Here is a 24503-nt window from a genome sequence, read left to right as displayed (position 1 = left end):
AAATATATTACTATATATATAATTCAGATTTTCAAATATTTTCGGTTAAAAAAACCAAGTCGAAGTGAACCAAAAAATCCGAAATTTTGAAGAAAAAAAATCCGACTTGATTAGAAAATTTAAAAATCTGAACTGAATTTAATATTTCAGTTCGATTTCATTCGTTTAGATCATGGATATTTTCCTTATCCCTTGATGTATGAGAACGTATATATTTAATGATTTCATTCATTTAGATCATTGATATTTTCCTTATACCTTGATGTACGACAACATATGTATTTAGCTGATGTTCGATTTTCTAGATAAAATAATATCAATATATAACCTAAAACTGAGTTGTGAGATTATTTTAGTCATATGAGATAGTTATGACTAATTATGTCATGATTATTCATCTAGGATTGAATTATTTCATGAAACAAACACACTACATATTTAATCACGGGATACAATCTTGTAAACCAAACACCCCATAATTTCAAACCCAGAAGTTAATCGTATTAGAAGATCTTTCTAGAAGTAGGTGATTATGACAATCTTTCTAGTTACTTCGATCCTACTCCCTCCGTCCCCGATTAACAGTCACACTTTTCCATTTCGGTCCGTCCCCATTTAAGAGTCACACTTCATATTTACCATAAATAGTAAGTAGGTCTCACATTCCACTAACTCAATTCACTCACATTTCATTATAAAATCAATATAAAAAATGGGTCTCACGTTCCACTAACTTTTTCAACTAACTTTTCTTTACATTTCTTAAAACTCGTGTCCGGTCAAAGTGTGACTCTTAATCGGGGACGGAGTACAAATTAGTTTATCTTATTTTTATAACCAATTAAAAACTCAAGTTTCTCAATTTAGGCTAAAGCCCATTGGGCCCCCTATTGAATAAAAATGCTGGGCTTCGTTGTGGAAATGCATACCCATTTAAAACGGGCCGGCCCGTTTAAGAGTGCCGGCCCGGGTCCAGGATTTAAAACCCTTCTCTTCTCTTTCTCCCTCTCTCCAACTCCTACTCGAACCTCCGATCTAGCTCAGCATTTCGGCATCACTGCAGCTCTTTCTCTGCTAGCTCCTTGCAATCGGTTTTCCGGCGAGTGCGCGACCGTAGCGATGTCGTTGAAGGTGCTGAATCCGAACGCGGAGGTGCTGAACAAGTCTCACGCGCTTCACATGAACATCAATGCGGCGAAAGGCCTCCAGGATGTGCTCAAGAGCAATCTCGGCCCGAAAGGAACTATTAAAATGTATGAATTCACTCTCCTCTGGCGTTTCTGTGTTTTATGCTTTCAATTTTGGGGGTTTGTTGTTGGTAATTTGCATTTGGTGATTTGAATTTGGTGTTTGCAGGCTTGTCGGTGGAGCGGGAGATATTAAGCTCACTAAGGATGGAAACACTCTATTGAAGGAGATGGTTTGTTTTTTTACATTTGGCGTACCAAGTGTGTAATTCGGAGTTATTGATTGATTGTGGATGTAAACTTCTGATTTGATGTTTGTGTAAATAGTTGCGTAGTAGATAATTGTTGGCATTTTTGTGTATATGCTACTGGTAATGATGTATTACTTTAATTTATATTCTGTGGAAATTGTGTGCTAGAACATATTTTGGCAGTGTGTTGTTATATTCTTTCCATGGATCAATTTAAGTTTGTCATCAGTTGAGAGTTAGGGCCTTTGGATGTAAGGCATAGTGTACTCTATATTACTGGGAGAGGAAATGATCAGAGTAGACTTGGATTGCTATAATGGTAGATGACATAATCAAGTGAAAGAAAGGCACACTTATCTCGCGAACGATTGAATGAGCATTTAGATTACAAAATTTCTGAGATTTATTACTTGTAAATTGTAATCAAGCTGGAAACTTAGCAGAAAAGTGAATACGTCAATGTATATCTACTGCTTCATTGTTTAAGTATGGATCTTTTTTTTTTTCACAGCAAATACAAAGCCCTACAGCCATAATGATTGCTCGGACTGCTGTTGCACAAGATGAAACCAGCGGAGATGGTACCACTTCTACTGTTATCTTTATTGGTGAGCTCATGAAACAGTCAGAGCGATACATAGATGAAGGTAAGCTGAATAAACTTTCTTAAGCTATCAGGCTAGAACTCCTCATGGGGTTATAGATACTTTTTTTCAATATTGTTAGTGTTGGGCATTGCATTGATATATCAAATGTACCTTTGAGTGTAGGAGAGTGAAGTAAAGTAAATAGTTCCTTCCAGAGTGAGTACTAGTGTAATAGGAAGCCTTTTATGGCGTATGAGATAACCTTCTTTGACCCCTTCACTGCACAAAAGTTTCTATATTAATGATGGTATTTAATGCTCTTTGCATAAAATTGTAAATTTATGTGCACTTGTCTCGCTATTTGTACATCCCGGAGTCTTTGTGATAATGTGGTTCGGGCTCGAGGAGAAAATACGTACATATCACGATATGTTTAAACCAGTTGCAATTTTTACACAGTGAAAATAAATGGTAATTCTGAAACTTGAGCAATCCGATTGTAGGAATGCATCCACGTGTTCTAGTTGATGGATTTGAAATAGCTAAAAGAGCAACACTCCAGTTTCTAGAAAAGTTCAAGACTCCTGTAGTGATGGGTGATGAACCTGATAAAGAGATACTCAAGATGGTGGCAAGAACAGCATTAAGGACGAAGGTTTTCCTCAGCCTCTTTATTTGTGAGTAATGTTTATAACTATTAAATAGTATACTTACACACCGTATACCTGTTTGTTTTCGTGCAGTTATACGAGTCACTGGCTGACCAACTAACTGACATTGTAGTAAATGCTGTAAGTTCTTGAATTCTAATTTATTTTCACGGCCTAGTTTCATAGGCAATGTTGATGTATGATAGTAGCTAATATGCGATTATGCACCTAAAGTGAATTGCCACTTGCCTTCTTTTTCAAATTTCAAGATGTTCTCATGATGTTTCAGGTTCTCTGCATCCGCAAGCCTGAAGAGCCTATTGATCTTTTTATGGTTGAGATAATGCACATGCGCCACAAGTTCGATGTAGATACTCGTTTGGTATGTTACTTAAATGACATATTATTCTTCTGACGTTTGCAATCAAATGTCGAATATGATTTTGTTACTTATAAGTGTAAACATTGCTTTTAAAAAGAAGCAATGTCTACCCTACCCTTTAGGAATATTTTCTGTCCCTTGTCATATACAATTGCTCTAGTTAAAGTTATGTCTGCTTCAATGGTTGTGTTCTGGGATATATTTGTTTGCTTGAGCTTGTGCCTGTTGGTTGGTGTGTCATATTGCATAGTGATGTCTGTACTTTTACTTATCACTGATGTGATCATACTCATTATCTTACCACCATGTCTAGGTTGAAGGCCTTGTTCTTGACCATGGCTCGAGGCATCCAGATATGAAACGTCGAGCAGAGAACTGTTACATTTTGACTTGTAACGTATCACTAGAGTATGAAAAAAGGTAACTTTTGTGTGTTGTGCCTTTTTTTTTTGCTTTCTCAGTTAGTTCTTTTGGTATCTGTGATCTGATCTGTAAGATTGACCATATATTATCAGTGAAGTAAATGCAGGATTCTTTTACTCGAGCGCAGAACAAAGAGAAGCAATGGTTGCAGCAGAAAGGAGATCTGTTGATGAGAGGGTCCAAAAGATTATTGATTTAAAGAATAAGGTTTTTATGTCCCCCTATGCCATTGGGATGATCGATTAATTGCAATATTTCCAAGTCAAAGATGATAATCCCTAGTGTTTCTTTCAGGTGTGTGCTGACAATGACAGCAACTTTGCTGTATTCAATCAGAAAGGGATTGATCCTCCATCATTGGATCTTCTTGCTCGAGCTGGAGTAAGTTACCCTTACTAACTGTGACTGAAATATGACTCGTTGTTTCTTATAGTTCTACTCACTATTAGGCGTCAAATTATACTTGTTTGATGGGTTTATACTGAAATTTGTTTCATAACTTTGTGTCCTAATTCTGTGTGCTGTGGTTTATTCTACACCTTTTAGATAATTGCCTTGCGAAGGGCGAAGAGGAGAAACATGGAGAGATTGGTTTTGGCTTGTGGAGGAGAGGCTGTGAATTCAGTTGATGACTTAACCCCTGAATGCCTTGGTTGGGCTGGCTTGGTCAATGAACACGTATTGGGAGAAGAGAAGTACACGTTCGTGGAAAATGTCAAAAACCCCCACTCCTGTACAATTCTCATTAAAGGTACTCATAGTTTCTCATATTGATAAATTCTGTGTCTCGATGCCTGTTTGCTATGGTATCCTTTATTCTGTTAATTGTTTCTACTTTTATTGAACTCATATTCAATTGTGTTTGAAACATTTGGTTATATTGATTGGATATCAACTGATGCACTCTTCATATACAGGGCCAAATGATCATACAATTGCTCAGATTAAAGATGCTGTTCGGGATGGTCTGAGGGCAGTGAAAAATACCATTGAAGACGAAGCTATTGTACTGGTGAGTTGATAAATATGTTGAGTTTTTGTGATTTTAAGGGAGATATTACACCTTGATTAGTGACATAATTTGTCAAGGGTGATGCTAAAGATTCTGAGTTGACACCTTTTGTTGTATGTGCAATAAACTTACGATCTTGTCTCAATTATCTTTTGTGTATCTTAGGGTGCAGGTGCTTTTGAGGTGGCAGCGAGACAATACCTGGTTAATGAAGTCAAGAAAACTGTTAAAGGAGTATGTTATTTCCGTTTTTTCAAATCCAAAATATCTTTGAACTCATAATTTTTTCTGCTTTTTTCTGGGATTTGCTCTGATGCTGTTGAATCTTTGAATAGCGTGCTCAACTTGGTGTGGAAGCCTTTGCTGATGCGCTTCTTGTGGTGCCGAAGATACTTGCTGAAAATTCAGGTCTCGACACCCAGGATGTGATAATTGAACTCACGGTAAAAATTGCCTAATGTCTCCAAGCTGTGCTTATTTGTTGAACATCTAAATTATGATCATCGCTCGAAACTGACTCTTTCTTTCCAGGGAGAACATGATAAGGGTAATGTAGTCGGACTTAACCTTCACACGGGAGAACCCATCGACCCTCAAATGGAGGGCATCTTTGACAATTACTCGGTCAAGCGTCAGCTTATAAACTCAGGGTATGCCAAGAAACTTATTGTGTGATGCAGCTCTCATTTTTTCTGCCCTGTTTCTTATACATGGTGAAATTGCAGGCCTGTGATTGCGTCGCAGTTGCTACTTGTGGACGAGGTGATCCGTGCTGGCCGTAACATGCGGAAACCAAGCTAGGTTGTAGTGAGTTTTTTCATGTTTTCTCACACAGATGTGATGCTGTGCTTGCTAATATCATTTAGTTTATCTGCTCTGTAATGGTCTCTTGAATTTTTGCTCACAAATGTGCTTGGAATTATTTACGAGTTTGAAGATGGTAGTGTTTTTTATTTATACATTTTTCTTGAGGTGTGTATATCATTGGTATTTTTAGTCTATGAACCCAACATATGCTGATTTACACAACTGATGTGAGACAAGTTTATTGCATAGATATCCATAACAAGATAATGTCAAGCTTTTTATATTTGAAGATATCTAATTCAAAAAATTTCTTATGCAACTTTTTCCCATATTTGAGTACATGATCAAGCTGAACTAAAAATTTCTCAGTAATAAAAGTAATTCAACATATTTGAAAAGTATTAAACAATCTCGAAATTCAGTCAGTGAGGGAGGGCCAAATTTAAGATTTAAATGATTGTTGAAACGTATAAATACAAAACTGAAAACTATAAGATGGCTTGAATAAGATTTATATGAACGAAAAATTTATTTCTTCAAGCTCCAAAATTCTTCAAGACATAAGTTTCTATCAGGCATAATATTGTGATCAATCAGCATTTGGGGCTGATTAATCCAACTCTAGCATTCTGATTCCGGCCTCTCTTGAATCTATAACAAGATAACTGCAAAAATATATCAAGCATTAGTAGTAAAACTTATAACTTGAACATACTAGTCTTGCAATAGCAAAAATGCATGTATCCTTGTTGAATTGCTTAAGATTAACTTATGAGATTGTGATTAATTTGATCATAGAGGAAGAGGATCAAGATTTACTCCCCCCGTCCTAGATAATTCGACTCAGTATTCCATTTCAGGCTGTCCTACATAATTTGTCCCACTTCAGTTTTACCATTTTTGGTAGTGGACCTCATATTTCACTAACTCATTCTACTCACATTTTATTATAAAACTAATACTTTAAAAGTAGGACCCACATCCCACCAACTTTTTCAACCCACTTTCCATTAGATTTCTTAAAACTCGTGCCGAGTCAAAGTGTCCCAAATTATCTGGGACGGAGGGAGTATAAGCTAAGAATAATCTTAGCTATCATTGTATTGAGATTAAGTATCAGACCATATCTACTCAATCAAACAACATTCATAAGATTCAATCTTATGTAGTACTCTCTCCCATTGACTTTTCTGCACTTGTTTTGTAAAAATGATAATAAATAGTTAAAATGGAGAAATAATAAAGTAAAAAAGAGAATAATATAGAGAAGAGTCTTATCTACATTATTCTCTTTTTTGTTTTATTATTTTTCCACTTTAACTATTTATTATCATTTTTATAAAACGAGTGCAGAAAAGTCAATGGGACTGCTAAAGCGGGACGAAGGGAGTACTATTCTACGAAGAACCTCAATTGTTGACATAAAACGTTACACATGTTGTAGAAATCCTATAGTTCTAACGTTGTTACATTTCTTTCTTGCATGAACTACAACAAAACACTCATCCATTCCATTCACACGCAATGGCAACAATAATTAATTGACCAGCGCAGCGCAGCTCAGTTGGTCAGACGCATGCGTAAATCATAAAAAAAAAACACTAACCTCTAAAAAAAGTTCACTTGGTGAGTTGATCATTGGCATCATGGAACTCATTCTCCTCCTCCCTCTCCTTCTCCTCGTCCTCGTCCTCGTCCTCCTCCCCGTCGTGCTTATACCTCACCACCACGACGGGGCACGCGCAGTGCTGCACGCAGTAATCGCTAACGCTCCCGAGCCTCCCCTCCCTCCGCCCCCTCGCGGTGGCCCCGATCCCGCGGCTGCCCATGATGACCGCGCTCAGCCCGAGCCGCTCCACCTCCAGGCACAGCCTCTCCTTCATGTCGTGGTCCTTCACGATGTGGATCCTCACCGGCACGTGCGCCTCCACGAGCGGCTGCGCGAGGCTCCCCGCCTTCCTGGCGGCGAGCCCGTCCAGCTCCTCCTCCGTCCGCTGCGAGGCAGCGGCCGCGGCGGCGGCGTCCTTGGTGAAGGGGTTGCCGGCGCCGGCGCCGGCGCTGGTGGGGGTGGAGGAGCCCCAGTCGGCGCCGTAGAGGACGGAGGTGGAGCGGACGTGGAGGAGGATGACGGTGTCGCCGGGGCGGATGTAGTTGTCGGCGGCCCACCGCACGGCGAAGGCGCTCTCGGCGCTGAGGTCGACGGCGATGGCGATGCGGCGGAGGGAGGGGGAGGAGGCGGCGTAGAGGGAGTTGGGGGTGGCGGGGGGAGGCGGGAAGCGGGGGGAGGAGGTGTTGACCTGGACGGGGTTGATGTGGATTTTGGGGTGGTGATCGGAGGATGGCGGCGGCGGCGATGAGGAGGATGATGACATGGTCGGAGATTTTGGTTTGTGGCTGAGGGATTGTTTTGAGGGAGAGAAGTAAGGAGGGATTTTGATAACGGAATTTGGCCGAAGTTGAAGGTGGAGAGGGGGAGCGAGCCACGTCATTGTCCTACGTGGCGCCACGTCATTTGATTATTGGGCCTTTTTTGTGGGCCCTACCGATGGTTCTTTTCTGCTGTTGGCTTCATTTCGGCCCAATGCGGTTGTCGTGCATTTTTAGGGAGCTCGCCACGCGGAAGCCATGTCATTGTCCTACGTGGCGCCACGTCATTTGATTGTTGGGCCTTTTTGTGTGGGCCTTACGGATGGGTTTTTTCAGCTTATGGCTTCATTTCGGCCCAATGCTGTTGTCGTGCATTTTTAGGGAGCGAGCCACGTGGATGCCACGCCGTTGTCCTACGTGGCGCCACGTCATTTGATTGTTGGGCCTTTTGTGTGGGCCTTAGCGACGGTTATTTTCTGCTGTCAGCTTCATGTCGGCCCAATGCAGTTGTTATGCATTTCTAGGGAGCGCGCCACGTGGAATACATGTCATTGTCCTACGTGGCGCCAAGTCATTTGATTATTGGGCCATTTGTGTGGGCCTTAGCGATGGTTCTTTTCTGCTGTTGGCTTCATTTCGGCCCAATGCGGTTGTCATACATTTCTAGCTTTGGGCCATTTTGATGTGACTTGGCTTTTAGAAAAAGAGATTCTCAGATTAGGAAGCTCGATGGTAGATCTCTTCCAAAAAGTACTATTTCCTCCGTCCGATATAGCAGATGTCACAGTTTCCTTTTTAATTTATCCTATAAAAGATGTCATATTTCCTCTTTTGAAAAAAGTTTCCGCTCACATCAATTATACATCAGTACTATATTTTCTCTCACCACTTAAAACACAAAACAACATATCTTAAAATCTCGTGCCATCTCCCAAGTGTGTCATCTTCTTTGAGGCGGAGGGAGCAGAATTTTGCCGTATTACACGGAGTATAAGATTTTACTTTATAAACATATTACTACTAGTATATGTTATAGTGTTTTGGAAATTTTGGTTTTTAAATCATAATTTTTGTTAACTTTTGATTAATCATGTAATTTTTTAAACATAGATAAGTTAAATCATACTCCCTTCGTCCTTGAAAATTTATCACTTATTTCCATTTTCGTTCGTCCCTAAAAATTTGTCACCTTTCACTTTTACCATTTTTGGTAGTGGACCCTATATTTCACTAATTCATTCTCACTCACATTTTATTATAAAACTACTAATATATAAAAGTAGGATTCACATGCCATTAATTTTTTCGACCCATTTTCTACTACATTTCTTAAAACCCATGCCGGGTCAAATGGTGACAAAAATTATGGGGGACGGAGGGAGTAGCTTTTTTTACGATTTACGATTGTCGTAAGAGAAAGAAAGACCAAATAGCGAATGCCTAAATTTGCGAATGTCTGAATTGCGGTTCGAGAGTTGTGAACCCCTATCTAGCTTCCACATAGCGGTGAGTTGCAGAACACATTCGTGAGTCGAAACTGCGAACCTCATATCAAGAAGTTTCTAAAATTCAAACTCAAATGATGCAAAGTAAGAATGTTTGAAATTGATTAAAATGATGAAAACGACGTCGTTTCAAATCTATTTAAACGATAACGTTTAGTAAAACCAGAGTGTCACCCAAGTTCGAAAATTCCGACTTCCATGTCGCTGTGAATTTCACCCAAAAATTAGTCTTATTGGACAATTGCGAATTATAATAACAATATGATTTAATTTGTAGGGGGTTTAAAAGTTGTGGGAGTGATAATAGGTTTACATAATAAGGGCGAATATATAATATAACAATATGATTTAAATTGAATGATTTATAACCCAACTCACAAGTTTTAGATAAAGAAAGCCACAAAGTTAGTGGAAAGTAATGGGAGAGGAAAATATCATAAATAGATTACACCTTTACAACAATCAACCCTTGAACATGTGATAGTTGGGATGCTAATTATAATTTCTACTTTGCAAAGTTGAAATATCATGGAACCTAAATACTGTACAAATAAAATGTGAGGAAGAACTATTCATGGAATTCATTGTTTTAAAGAATTGTATTTAGTTTGAATTTATCAATTTCGAGTGTAGGAGAATATACTAGCTTTGTATTTTAGCATAACAAGTTTTTCCAGCGACATTTTAAATATGACAAAATATTCTAATTGACGCGATATTAAATTTTAAACGAATTGATGTATTATGTATATGTAAGAATACAATTTTGTATTTTTGTTTAAGGTTAGAATTAGCGATAGTTTAATTAATTGGGAGAAGGGAGCTATGGAATTTGAACATTAAACATCTCTTAAACTATTGAAATTTAATAATAGGGATGATACACGAGACGTTGTTTTCAAATAATTAATGTGTCACATGTTGTAAGAAAGTATTTTGAAACAATATGCCCACCTTAAATTAATATGTCCACCATAATAAATAATAATAGTGTGACCCACAAGCCATTTATGATAATTGATATGTATGTATGCCTATGCAATGAATCTAATTCTATATGGTGCAAACTTTAATTCGTAATTAAGTGCAATTATCCAATAAGGTTACAATGAATTTCAACCACAAGTTTGTCTGTTTATGTTTAGTTGTTTATAGTATGAAAAAAACACAAAAATTAGTATTATAGCTGGCTTTAATTTCGTGTTGCGACAAATACATTTTTTTTTCAAAAATTTTGATGATCATCGCCCCTTTTTTTACTGCTCTGATCAGGTCCAAGACCTAAACGAGCCCAAAGATCTTCTAACATATGATCCAACTCTAGATCTAACTTCCTTGTGGGAGGAATCTATTAGAAAAATTATAAAAACCTTGAAGGAGAAGATAAGAACACTAAAAACACACAAAAAAGAATTTTTGAATTCCTTTATTAGAGAGAGGACCGAAAATTGTAAAGGCTAGGTTTAGATTTCGTGTAATGTGTATTAAATGTCACACGTCTTTCATCTCTGTGTATAGAGTTTACGGACTCCAAGTGCTTAATTCTAAAAATGGGTAATTATTGAAATGGCACATCTTCCATAATAAAGTGAGTGGACCAAGATCAACTATTAATAGTCTAATTAAAAAATGAATATTTAGGAACTAGAAGTGGTTGATTTTGAAGCGTTAATCCGTAAATAGGTAAAAAAAAAATTCGTTGTTATATGTGTATTAATGTATTGGTGAAGTAGGAATTAATACAAATGAATATCACATGTATTAATAAATACAATGATAAATTAGATTAGCCACTAATATTATAGAAGGAATTGACCTATCTAAGATGGTTATGATTTGTTTTTGATTTCTTGTAAGTGGGAAGACTTCTTGTTGGTGGGAAGACTATTAAGAAAGAGACAAGCAAAATGAATAGATTAATAGGAAAATGCTAAATACATGTACTAATACTCCCTACGTTCCAGATAATTTGTCCCGGTTTTCCATTTCAGTCCGTCCCACATAATTTGTCCCATTTCACTTTTACCATTTTTGGTAGTGGACCCCATATTCCACTGGCTCATTCCTACTCACATTTTATTATAAAACTAATATATAAAGGTAGGACCCACATTCCACTAACTTTTTCAACCCACTTTTCATTACAATTCTTAAAATCCGTGCCCTGTCAAAATGACCCGAATTATCCGGGATAGAGGGAGTACTAATTAATAATATTATGTTGATAATTTTACATATATTAAAACCCATTTTAATTATTTTTATGCACGAGTTTCTTGCATTTACTCTTTGGTGCGAAATCCACCATTTTTTCACTTTTTTCAATTGACGAATATTCAACTGTTATTTAAAAAAACCATTGAAATGCATAACTGCTTCACTTCATCTTCATCATCATCTCTCTCTGTAAACAGCCATGGTTCTCCGCAACCACAGCTGCTCCACAATTCACCTCATTCTCCTCTACTTCTGCATCACCGCTTCCGCTTCCCTCGCCGACGACACCATCTCCGGCAACCGAGCCCTCTCCGGCGACCAAACCCTCGTCTCCACCGGCGATAACTTCGTGCTCGGCTTCTTCAAACCAGGCAAGTCTCCTCGCCACTACATCGGCATTTGGTACAACAAAGTCCCCAAACAAACCGTAGTTTGGGTCGCCAATCGAGAAACCCCTGTTTCCGACCCCAATTCCGCCAAACTCCTGATTTCCGCCGGAAACCTAGTCCTGATCGATGAATTAGGCGCTCAGATTTGGTCCACGGATGTGAATCAAACATCCAATTCCAATTCCAGCTTAGCTGCAGTGCTTCGCGATGACGGGAATTTGGTTTTGAGCGATGGATCCGGCTCAAATCCGAGATCCGGACGGATTCTGTGGCAGAGCTTGGATAATCCGGTGCACACGTGGCTTCCGGGAGGGAAACTTTCGTATGATAAGATCACGAAGGAGAAGCAGCTCTTAACTTCGTGGAAAAATGCGGAGGATCCGGCGATGGGGCTTTTCTCGCTCGAGCTTGATCTGAATGGGAGTCAGTATCTGATTAAATGGAATAAGAGTCAGCAGTATTGGACGAGTGGAGCTTGGAATGGCCATATTTTTAGCTTAGTTCCTGAAATGAGGTTGAATTACATTTATAATTTTAGCTATGTTAATAATGAGAATGAGACTTATTTCACGTATTCTCTGTATAATCCGACTATTATATCGCGTTTTATTATGGATGTGTCGGGGCAGATCAAGCAGCTTTCGTGGGTTAACGGTGATTGGAACTTGTTTTGGACTCAGCCGAGGGAGCAATGCCAAGTTCATGATTACTGTGGGGGATTTGGTAGCTGCCAGAATGCGTTGCCGTTCTGTAGTTGCTTGCCAGGGTTTGGGGTTAGGAACCAGAGTGATTGGGATTTGAATGATTATTCGGGTGGTTGTGTTAGGGAGATGAGCTTGCAGTGTAGTGGTAATGGTACTGGTTCTGGTGGGAGGGGAGATAGGTTTTGGTCTGTCTCTGATGTGAAATTGCCTGTGAATGAGAAGCCGTTGACGGTTGGGAGTGTTGGAGAGTGTGAGTCGAGTTGCTTCCGTGATTGTTCTTGCACGGCTTATGCCTATGAGGAAGGAAGAGGATGTTCTGTTTGGAATGGGGATTTGGTGGATCTGCAGCAGTTGAATGAAGGAGATGGTAATGGTAAAGTGATTCACATTAGGCTGTCTGCCTCTTCACAAGTGTTTTCTGGTTCGAAGAATAGTAAGGGGTCTATGATTGGTATTGTTGTGGGCTGTGTTGGTGGTGGCTTGGTCGTTGTGGCTGTAGTAGTGGGGTTGATTTGGAGGAGGCGGAGACGTGCAGTTGGGAGTTCTAAAGCAGTGGAGGGTTCATTGGTTGCATTTGCATACAAGGACTTGCAGAATGCAACGAAGAACTTCTCGGATAAGTTGGGAGGTGGTGGCTTTGGATCTGTTTTTAAGGGCACTTTACCTGATTCAACAGTCATTGCTGCTAAGAAGCTCGAGAGCATCACACAGGGAGAGAAGCAGTTTAGGACAGAGGTCAGCACGATCGGGACGATTCAACACGTGAATCTTGTGAGGCTCCGTGGCTTCTGCTCAGAAGGTAGTAAGAAGTTGTTGGTTTATGATTACATGGAGAATGGCTCCTTGGACTCGCATCTCTTCTACGCGAATGAGACCAAGTTCTTGGATTGGGAGACGAGGTACCAAATCACCCTTGGGATCGCTAGAGGGTTGTCGTATCTTCATGAGAAATGCAGGGACTGCATCATCCACTGCGATATAAAACCAGAGAACATATTGCTGGATCCTGAGTTCTGTCCCAAGGTGGCGGATTTCGGCCTGGCCAAGCTCATGGGGCGTGATTTCAGCCGTGTCCTCACCACCATGAGAGGAACGAGGGGCTACCTTGCGCCTGAGTGGATATCCGGAGTTGCCATAACAGCAAAAGCAGACGTCTACAGCTATGGGATGATGCTTTTTGAGTTAGTCTCCGGAAGGAGAAATTCAGAGAACTCGGAGGATGGGGCTGTCAAATTCTTCCCCTCGTGGGCAGCCAACGCAATTGTCAATGGAGGTGACGTGCTTGGCCTATTGGATCCCGTGTTGGACAGAAACGCTGATGTGGAACAGGTGTTGAAGATTTGCAAGATTGCCTGTTGGTGCATCCAAGATGATGAGAACACAAGGCCTTCAATGGGGCAGGTTGTTCAAATTCTTGAAGGCCTAATGGATGTGAACGTGCCTCCGATCCCTCGTTCGCTCCAGGTCTTTGTTGAGAGCCAGGAACATATAGTGTTCTTCACTGACTCATCCTCTACGGACCAGAGCTCGCAGGCGAAGAGCAACACCTCAAGTGCTTCGACTAACTCCAAGAACAGCGCGTTGTCATCAAAGGGTTAGTCTTACTTCGCATTGACATGATTTGGATTACACATATGCTTTTAGATTCTATTGCAAGAAAATGTTAAGCCCTCTAAATAAAACTAAGTTAGGAATCTTGACATAGGCAGGTGAAGCTTGAGTAAGCTATAGTATAGAGTATATATATGTTTCATTTTCCTGTTTTGTATTTATAGCATTTTGTGATCAAGATTTATAGTTTGTAAGCTTGTTGAATAGATAGCAATATGTTGATAAAAATCATGCCTTTTTGTTAGTGAACTTTTATATATACATACTATATGTGGATATAAGAATTCCCTATCATACCCTTAGACAGAATAGGAATATAAAATATTCATATCTTTAAAAAACAAAATAAATTATCCTTAAAAAATTATTGTATTAGTTGAGGTAATTATATAGCTCCGTATGTAGGAATAAAGGCAGCGGCAAAAGACTATAAAGTTAGCTTAATTGAGTTAACATTTCCTTATTTAAGGAGTAAGTAATATTTTTTGGTCTAATTTGTTTCTGCTTTTATGAATATTTTAATAAAAAATTATATTTCTTTTGTGGCTAAAGGGTATAAATAGAGGATTTCTATTTCTTAATCGTGTCCAATGATCATTCTAATAAATTGAATGACTCTCTTGCATTGACCTTTTCGTTTCCATCCTGTCCAATCACATAAAGTGAGACTTAGTCTTTTTCTTCAAAAAAATTAAATAAAAAGTGGATTAATATGTTAAAAAAGACCCAGTCTCAATTTCTATTGACGAATATTCAACTTTTATTTTGAAAAAACTTCTTAAATACCACAAAATATAAACTGCTGAATATTTTAGACAATAAAAATTAAATATTTTCGCTTCTGGTTATTGAAAGCCTAACTACCATTGCTGCTGCACTTCAATATCCAAGTCTTCTTCTTCTTCTCCTCTCTCTCCCTCCCTCTCTCTCTCTCTGTTATCAGCAATGGTTCTCAGAAGCCACGGCTGCACCACGATTCATCTCATCCTCCTCTACTTCTGCATCAATGCTTTCACCTCGTTCGCCAATGATACTATCTCCGGCAACCAAACTCTCTCCGGAGACCAAACCATCGTCTCCGCAGGGGATAAGTTCGTGCTCGGCTTCTTCAAACCAGGCAAGGCTCCTCGGCACTACATAGGCATATGGTTCAAGAAAGTCCAAAACCAAACTGTAGTTTGGGTGGCCAATAGAGAAATCCCTGTTTCCGATCCCAATACTGCCAAACTCCTGATTTCAGGAGGAAACCTTGTTCTGCTGAATGAATTAGGATCAGAGATTTGGTCCACCGCTGTGAATTCAACATCTGCGGTCAATTCCAGCTTAGCTGCAGTGCTTGGGGATGATGGAAATCTTGTTTTGAGCAATGGCACCGGCTCAAATCCAAGATCCGGGCAAGTTTTGTGGCAGAGTTTCGATCATCCGGTGCACACATGGCTTCCAGGAGGGAAAATTGCCTATGATAAAATCACTAAAAAGAAGCAGCTCTTAACTTCTTGGAAAAATGAGGAGGATCCTGCAATGGGGCTTTTTTCGCTCGAGCTCGATCCGGATGGGAGTCAGTATCTCATAAAATGGAATAGGAGTGTGGAGTATTGGACTAGCGGGCCTTGGAATGGCCATATTTTTAGTAAGGTTCCTGAAATGAGACTGACTTCCTATTTTGATTTTAGCTATGAAAATAATACCAATGAGAGTTATTTCACATATTCTATGCATAATCCTGCTGTTATATCGCGCTTTATCATGGATGTGTCGGGGCAGATTAAGCAGCAGACAATTCTTGATGAAAATGATTGGAACTTGTTTTGGACTCAGCCGAGGGAGCAATGCCAAGTTCATGATTATTGTGGGGCATTTGGTAGCTGCCAGAATGTATTGCCATCCTGTAGTTGCTTGCCGGGGTTTAGGATTAGAAATCTGAGTGATTGGGATTTGAAGGATTATTCGGGTGGTTGTGTGAGGGATGTGAGCTTGCAATGTAATGGTTCTAATGGGAGGGGAGATAGCTTTTGGCCTGTCACCAATGTGGGATTGCCTGTGAATGAGGACCTGTTGACAGTTGGGAGTGTTGGAGAGTGTGAGTCGAGTTGCTTCAACGATTGTTCTTGCACGGCTTATGCCTATGATGAAGGGAGAGGATGTTCTGTCTGGAAAGGGGATTTGGTGAATCTGCAGCAGTTGAATGAAGGAGATGGTAATGGTAAAGTGATTCACATTAGGTTGTCTGCCTCTTCATCGGTGTTTTCTGGTTCGAAGAATAGTAAGGGGTCCATGATTGGTGTTGTTGCGGGCTGTGTTGGAGGTGCCTTGGTCGTGGTTGCAGTCGTGGTGGGGTTGATTTGGAGGAGGCGGAAACGAGCAGTTGGGAGTTCTAAAGCAGTGGAGGGTTCATTGGCTGTATTTGCATACAAGGACTTGCAGAATGCAACGAAGAACTTCTCGGATAAGTTGGGAGGTGGTGGCTTTGGATCTGTTTTTAAGGGGACTTTACCTGATTCAACAGTCATTGCTGCTAAGAAGCTCGAGAGCATCACACAGGGAGAGAAGCAGTTCAGGACAGAGGTCAGCACGATTGGGACGATTCAACATGTGAATCTTGTGAGGCTCCGTGGCTTCTGCTCCGAAGGTAGCAAGAAGCTGTTGGTATATGATTACATGGAGAACGGATCCCTTGACTCTCATCTCTTTCACGCGAACGAGATCAAGTTCTTGGATTGGAAGACGAGGTACCAAATCGCCCTTGGGATCGCTAGAGGGCTGTCGTATCTTCATGAGAAATGCAGGGACTGCATCATCCACTGTGATATAAAACCAGAGAACATATTGCTGGACCCTGAGTTCTGTCCCAAGGTGGCGGACTTCGGCCTGGCCAAGCTCGTGGGGCGTGATTTCAGCCGCGTCCTCACCACCATGAGAGGAACGAGAGGCTACCTTGCGCCTGAGTGGATATCCGGAGTTGCCATAACAGCCAAAGCAGACGTCTACAGCTACGGGATGATGCTTTTTGAGTTAGTCTCCGGAAGGAGAAATTCAGAGAGCTCGGAGGATGGGACTGTCAAATTCTTCCCCTCGTGGGCAGCCAACGCAGCTGTCAATGGAGGCGACTTGCTCAGCCTATTGGATCCTGTTTTGGACAGAAACGCTGATGCGGAACAGGTGCTGAAGATTTGCAAGATTGCCTGTTGGTGCATCCAAGACGATGAGGACGCGAGGCCATCAATGGGGCAGGTTGTTCAAATTCTCGAAGGCGTAATGGATGTGAACCCGCCTCCGATCCCTCGTTCACTCCAGGTCTTTGTTGAGACACAGGAACACATAGTGTTCTTCACTGACTCCTCTACAGACCAGAGCTCGCAGGCAAAGAGCAACGCCTCCTCAAGTGCTTCGTCTAACTCCATGAACAGCAGCGTGTTGTCAGCAACGGGCTAGCCGGGTAAGACACTAAATATAACTAAGTTGTGTTGGGAATCTTGACATGTATTAGATAGTATATATATGTATAATTGTCTCGTTTTGTATTTATAGCATCATGTATGTAATCAAGATTCACAGTTTGTAAGCTTGTTGAATAATGTTGAAAAAAAATCATGTCTTTTTGCCTAGTCTATATAAAGAGATTGTCTTTTTGCATAGTCTATACTCTCAGCTACCGGCTCTCTTTCTCCGGCAGCTTCCGGTCACCGGAGAAAGCGGCCCCACACGGGAAACAGGTAAAGAAGCATCAATGCAAACACAACCGCTCTAACTCTGCCCCAAACCACAGTGAAAAAGAGAGTGGCAATCAACAGACACAAACCAGGGTTGATCTTGCACGAACACGGCCTTCTCTCGAGGCAAACTTCTCCATGATCAAACGACTCGTTCAAGGAGGGACAAGAGCTGGAGCTTCCGTCTGGAGGCTGCAAGACCTCAGCCTCCTCAACTCCTCCGTCTCTTGTCGTTTTGCCATTACCATTTATCTGCAGATGACCGGAGATTTTCCCGAGCTGTCGAATGCTGCCACCGGAGACCTTTATCTTCTGCAAGAGGGCAGAAAAGGGATCAATTAGTGATGAAAAGGGATACTAACTAACTAACTAACTAACTAACTACTTCACTAACCAGTGAGGCTTTGGGGAGGAGGATTTCAAGAACATGAGAAAGTGGCCTTTTTGAGCTTGAACTTTTGTGACACTTTTTCTTGTGATTGGAATTGGTTTGATCTGTTTGGGTTTCCAACACCAGAGGGTGGAAGCAAGAGAAGAGACCTTTCTTCATTATCATGAAAAAGATTTGTGGGATTGTGATGTTTTTAAAGATTGAAAATTTAGAGGTAAAAAACAAGAAATTGAGGAAGAGGGATTTAGTAGTGGTCAAAGATGAAATAAAAACAAATTGGTGCATTAGTTGAGTAATGGCTTGAGTTGGTTATTGTAGAGCCGGCAATGCCAACTTTTGGCATTTTTTTATGCACGAACATATTATCGTATATTCTCTATTTCTAGACATGAAAGAGTAGTGCTATAATTGCTATTTGATCATATTATATTCACAAAATTTTGATTTGAATAAGAATATTGACTTGTTAATAGATAGAAAGTGAATATTACTCGAAAATCTTTCCTTTTTCCTCGTTTTATTTTCGTTTTCCTATTTCTAGCCTTTATCGTAGTAATTTTCTAGAGTAAAATACTTGGGTTATTTAAAGGGCCCAAAATAATGTATTTTGTGGCCGGCCACTTTTAAATATGAATACGGTTCTCGATTTGCATAATCTAAAAATATGTTGAATGTAATCCATACGAAGTCGATAATGTGGAAAATTAAATTGCTGAAGTTTCATGTTTGTGTTGTGTAACTGTGTATTGTAGTATTTTGATGGATTTTATGGGTTTGGTTCTATTAATCAGGCCCATGATCTAAGCCCAATAAAACACTGGGCCTCTATCGCGATATTAGAAATTTAGGAATGCAACAATTTCATTAAAATATTGAAGTGTAACAAAAGATTAAGAAAATACCGAGAAGAGAGTAATAAATACAAAAGGTTGATTAGGGTAAAAAAATATGTTCACCAAAAAACATTTATAGACATAGGAGAAGGGTGGGGCTTAAGCCCTTACCCAAAATGTAATATTTTTGGTTTTTCATTTTTGGAAAATCATCTATAGCCTTACTAAATAAGTGTCTTTGAAGAGTAAATCATCAAAATTTATATGATAAAAGGGCTGGAATAAATCTGAAAATAAAAATTGCAAACAGAAATGGACAACAATGGCCGCCGGGTGTTAGTGAAGAAGATGATTCAATTTAATAATACTACCCTACTTGGTATGGTGGAATGAAATGTCATTTCTACCTCCATTCCGTTCCTTTGATTGATGTGATGGAATGATTGAGTGAATAGATGAAAATGCAAAGGAAATTCAAAGAAATTGACATTTTATTCCTATCTTCATTTCATTCCACCCTCATTCGATTCTATCATACCAAGCATGAACCTAGTGTCTCAAAAACTGTGTCAATTCATTTATTGAACTAAAATAAAGTAAATTTAAAGAGTTTTCTTGTTTGTTTGTTTTAAAATAATAGTGCTACTATTCTTTTCCATTAACCGATGCAACAGATAAAAACATGAAATACATGATGGTTTTATTTTTCTTTTTCTCAATAGATGAAATATACGATGGTATCACAAATTGCATAGCACGGAGTATTAATTTTCTTTCCAAATTTTCTTTTTTTATTTGTTCCATTAAAAATAAAATATTTCTTAAAGTGAAAAACCATCATTTCTACTTCTCTATCTCTCTTTCTTACTTTTATCTCTCTTTATGAAGAGCATCCAGCTGTGCTCGCTGGCACGGATGGCGTCTGTGCTGCTGGTGCGACGCATTGCTGCCGCCGCTGGCACGACACTGCTCGATGCATCGAGCACGTCCGTGCCAGCGAGCACACTGATGTGGCGCGACGGGATTGGCCAACGGCATAGCCGTTGGCATTTTTAGTTTTTTTTTTTAAAATTCGGTTTTAATTTAAAAAAATAGAAAATAAAAAAAATATTTTTCCACTTCCCAAAAAATTATATCCATTTTTTTCCCACTTTTAATTTTTTTTTCAATTTTTTTCCCCAAAATTCACATTTTTCATCTATAAATACCCTCACTTCCACACCAAAAATTTCACACCACACTGCACAATTCTAATCTAAATTCTTTCATCAATTCTCAATCTTCCAAAAGTTCCAGGGGTATTACCTCCAGGAAGAGCGGATGGCGGGGAGCGGCAAGAGCGAGCTCGACATCATCAGTGCTGCCTTGGCGACCTACCAATCCATGAATTTGAAACCGTTCAAGTACCTCAGTTGTTGGCAGGAGTTGCGCCAGCATCCGAAGTATAAGGGAGCGTAGTATCCTCGTCTAGCAAACGGTCGAGGTCGGTAGCCCTATCCGACAGCGCCTCCGATGAGATGGCGACCCAGTTTGCCAGAACTAACTAGGGTAGCCCCGACGCCGGCCCGAGCAGTTTCCGCTGGCCGCAAGGAAGGAAGAAGGCGACGGCCAACCGCCGTTGCGCTCCGACTCCACCCACCCCCGATCCCGCTCCCGCTCCCTTTGTGCCACCTCAACCCCCGACCAACTCGTTGTGGACCCTCTTGGGTCAACTCAATGCGGCCGATAGGTCTAACATGACTCCCGACCAACTTGCCATACATGTGGCAATGATACAGGTTTTCCGAAGAACATTGGGGATAAAAGACTAGTCTTCCACGAGGGTATTTTTTACTCTTTAATTATGTAATTTTTAATTTGTAGGATTTTAATTAGGTAAATTTTTATTTTCTAGCATTTTAATTATTTTTTAGGATTTTAATTATGTAATTTTTATTTTTTAGGATTTAATTATGTATTTTTTATATTTTAATGTATTTTTATATTGTAGAAATGTTTTTAGTAATTGAAATATTTAAATTGAATAATAGAATGGTGAGATCCTTGAGCTTGTCTTTGCGGAAGAGAATGAATGTTGGTGTTGTGCTCTTGCCTAAGAACAGTGAGTAAAAATGGGTTCCTGGCCCACGTCTTTGCTCTTGCCAAAGAGCACGGATGTGGATGCTCTAACTCACAAAATAACACCACATCAAATCTCATGCTAAAAAATAAACGTTAATATTTAATAAGACAGATGTAGTACTATATTAACAAATTACAAATCTATTAACAAATTTAATGGTTTGGGTTTAATGCATTTTTATAGTTGTTGTAAAACTAGGCAATTATAAAATACGAGTTTTAATGTGAAATTTCTAAAATAAAAGAGGGATCAAAAGAAAATGATTAAAATATTGTTAGTGGATGACTAACAAAAATAAGAAGAGTTTTATTATTCTCAAACGAATAAAAATGAAAATAATGTTAGTTTTATATAATTAGCGTAAGAAATATATATAATATAGTAGTCATAAGACATATATAGTCGGCCCCTACTAACATGTTATTCTAAGTCCATCCCTGCCCCTACCCGTGTATGCGAGAAAAGATTAAAAATGAAAAATAATCATCTTATGAATGTATTAGTAAGGATATTTTGTAATATAGTTTAGTAAGTGGAAATATTACGTGATTAAATCCATCTTGTCCAACACGTAAAAGTAGCTAGGAGCCTAGGACTATAATTCTTCTTAAATAAACAGCTAATTCCGACTTATTTATTTCATTATAAATATACTCTAATACTTCAGTAAACTTCAACTTTGAACTGTCTCACACGTTCTAGAAAATATTGAAAGAAAATAAAAAAATTGAAATTCTATCTTATGTTATACAATATCTAAAAACTAAATTGACCTCTGTGTTAATATATTCTTGTCCAATAATGCAAAATTCTCTATTAAATGAAGATATTCCGAAGTTTCTAAAATCTCCTGCCTTTTATGACTAATTGCTAAAGATGTTCCATCACGAAATTTTGGATAATCTTAGGAGAATCTGTTTTGTTCCCCCATCAAATATTCTATTAATAATTTCTTGTCCACATTGATAATTAATGACGTAGTTTAACTTTTTTTTACAATAATTATAAAATTTCTAGACCTAATCCCCCACAAAACATGAGAAAATTTGCACATTTTGACCCATTCTTGTCGAAAAATTGGTTGCACCCTTGAAAAATCCACACTCTGTAAATTTGAAGAGAATTATCAAAAGTTAAAGAAACTAAAAAATTGGTAGTCAACAAAGAGAGGCATTTTGAATCACTTATCAAAAGTTAGTGACGGACCAAGATTTGTTTAGTGGGCCAAGACCCGAATATACAAACTATCAAACAACTAATTAACTTGAATCACATATGAGCTTGAATCCGCACATTGAGACCATCTTACCTACTTCGGTCCATATTAAATATTTCATAATTAATCGCTATGAGTTTTAAAAAATTATTTAACTTTATAAAGAAAAATGAGTTGAAACAGTCAGTGGAATATGAATCATACTTTTATACTAGTATATTACTAGTGCTAGTTTTATAGTAATTGTGAGTATAATGGGTATTTGCTCCACTTACTAAAAATAATAAAGTGAAATGAGACAAATTATAGAGGACTTTCCAAATAGGAAAATATGAGATATTTAATAGGGACCGGAGGGAGTATATATTTTGATTGATCATTAACCTTGAGCTAACCGGCGATATTGCTTTGCTGCTAAAATCCTTCATTACGATGCCATCAAAAAACTAATGTTGTAATTTACCAACAAATTATCATGGGATGAATTTTACCGACAAATTCATATAAGATGGTAATTAATGCATCTTATGATATATTTTTATTATACTATCAGCGGATTTTGTGTGCCGAAAATGATCAGCGGACGCCAATCTATCGCTAAATTTGTCGATAATTTGGTGCGTAATCGAGCTGCCAAAATTCGGCACGGGCGCTGAAAATGTAACTAATTAGCGTCGGACGTTTTTCGCCAGAAATGGGCCTTTTTTGTGGTGTAGAAAATTTGTGTTGATTTGTTGCATTAAATTCCAAGTAACAAATCGAATAGGAGTTCTAGCTAGTTCACATACATATAATTAGGAATTTTGATTCCGATTTCTTTGTGTTGACTATATATTGAAAGATAAATTCCACTTTGTAATTTGCTTTCCAGCAACAATTACACTTACATTGTCCTTTTTATAGTATATGCAGTAAAATCAATAATAATAATCATAAAATCCAAAGTATGTTCAAATGCATGATGTTACATACAAAATATGACAGCTTGAAACAGATATTAAAGATTCAAAATAATTGAACAAAAAATTAATAACAAGACTGGGTCATAAAAAGTTAAATAGCTAGATAGATTTCTGACCAATGCTTAATCATATGCATGAGCATGACATCAGCGAAGGAGAATGCATATTTATTATTTATAAATAAATAGAGTCCCATAATTTCCAAAAATTACACAAAATTATCGATGATTAATACTACTTATTCTTTTCAACGAAGATGATGCAAGAACTAGTTAATATATGCAAATATTTTGAAGTTTGGTGGAAGTTTCTTCATATTGTAACAAAAGCACTATCAGTGTGAAACCAATATAATATTTAAATTAAGTAAATACATAGACTGGGTGTTTAAATTACCTTGTTCAACTATAAGTTGCCGCGGACTAGTTGATTTTATTGTTTGAAAGCACTTATATGGAGTATTATTATTATTGGATAGTATCATTAAACCTCATAAAATCAAAGCAAATCATCATGCAGAAATAATTAGCAAATGTAGTTTCTGGGAGAATCTATACACACATCTTCAATTAGTAGCATAATAAATATTTAAAATAATTTCAAAGTGTATATACACCATAATAAAAGCAAAGATTATTGATGAAAATTTTCAGAACGGAAAATATTATTGTTAAGGGAAAAGATAAATGTACATGTATATGTACATAATATTTTAAATTTTTTAAATTTAAGTGGATTTAATTAATAATTAGTTTTGTTATTATAGGGATCAGGTCACTCTGAATTCACTAATTACAAGGACCTCTTTGTATTAGATCGTTACTGAGATGACTAATCTCAGTAGGAACAAGCCAAGAAATACAAAGAATTTGTGACTAAGTACATGAATACAAAGAAACCCTAGCTATTATCAGATGCTTGACCAATCTAATACTCCAAGCTAACTCTATGTAGAACCACCTGCACACTCAAGTACACAAATCAGTAACACAATAACAAGATCCTTTTGGATCTGAAAGAAAAAAAGACAAGACAACGAATCCAGAAGATTTAGGATATGGCTCAGGTCGCACACACAATTGCACCGGGCCAAGGACCTCCTCAATCTTCACCAATGAGTCACAAGGGAGCACCTCAAGAGAATCTAACCCCCAAACACTAGGAGTCCACCGATTAC

The 24503-nt window shown here is 38.5% G+C and overlaps 3 protein-coding genes and 2 pseudogenes across 4 annotated transcripts; 3 read left to right on the top strand and 2 right to left on the bottom strand.

The window, feature by feature from the left end:
- Positions 1-1004: 1004 nt before the first annotated feature.
- LOC125188143 (T-complex protein 1 subunit zeta 1) lies at positions 1005-5493 on the top strand. The gene is made up of 15 exons (XM_089059580.1): positions 1005-1253; positions 1357-1420; positions 1950-2085; positions 2529-2680; positions 2769-2816; positions 2965-3057; positions 3371-3477; positions 3573-3687; positions 3775-3861; positions 4027-4231; positions 4398-4492; positions 4658-4726; positions 4828-4935; positions 5024-5142; positions 5218-5493. The coding sequence occupies exons 1-15, from the start codon at positions 1120-1122 to the stop codon at positions 5291-5293; spliced, it is 1608 nt and encodes a 535-aa protein (XP_088915706.1). The 5' UTR covers positions 1005-1119; the 3' UTR covers positions 5294-5493.
- A 223-nt stretch (positions 5494-5716) lies between these two features.
- LOC125188145 (universal stress protein PHOS32 pseudogene) lies at positions 5717-7788 on the bottom strand (annotated as a pseudogene). Its single transcript, XR_016130792.1, has 2 exons — positions 6906-7788; positions 5717-5964 (listed from the first exon to the last, which is right to left on the bottom strand). The product of XR_016130792.1 is annotated as a universal stress protein PHOS32 pseudogene (transcript).
- A 3747-nt stretch (positions 7789-11535) lies between these two features.
- LOC125188002 (G-type lectin S-receptor-like serine/threonine-protein kinase At2g19130 pseudogene) lies at positions 11536-14336 on the top strand (annotated as a pseudogene).
- Positions 14337-14476: 140 nt separating this feature from the next.
- On the top strand, positions 14477-17697 carry LOC125188003 (G-type lectin S-receptor-like serine/threonine-protein kinase At2g19130). The gene has a single exon (XM_048084716.2). The coding sequence runs from the start codon at positions 15038-15040 to the stop codon at positions 17522-17524; it is 2487 nt and encodes an 828-aa protein (XP_047940673.1). The 5' UTR covers positions 14477-15037; the 3' UTR covers positions 17525-17697.
- A 73-nt stretch (positions 17698-17770) lies between these two features.
- LOC148926959 (uncharacterized) lies at positions 17771-18455 on the bottom strand. Its single transcript, XM_089058347.1, has 2 exons — positions 18197-18455; positions 17771-18114 (listed from the first exon to the last, which is right to left on the bottom strand). The coding sequence occupies exons 1-2, from the start codon at positions 18356-18358 to the stop codon at positions 17773-17775; spliced, it is 504 nt and encodes a 167-aa protein (XP_088914473.1). The 5' UTR covers positions 18359-18455; the 3' UTR covers positions 17771-17772.
- Positions 18456-24503: the final 6048 nt, after the last annotated feature.

Source organism: Salvia hispanica, chromosome 5 (genome assembly GCF_029641045.1).
Source record: "Salvia hispanica isolate PSC_SH4W2 chromosome 5, Shi_PSC_v1, whole genome shotgun sequence".
Lineage (NCBI taxonomy): Eukaryota > Viridiplantae > Streptophyta > Magnoliopsida > Lamiales > Lamiaceae > Salvia > Salvia hispanica.
Note: the sequence above shows the minus strand (reverse complement) of the source record. Positions and strands in the feature narration are given on the sequence as shown.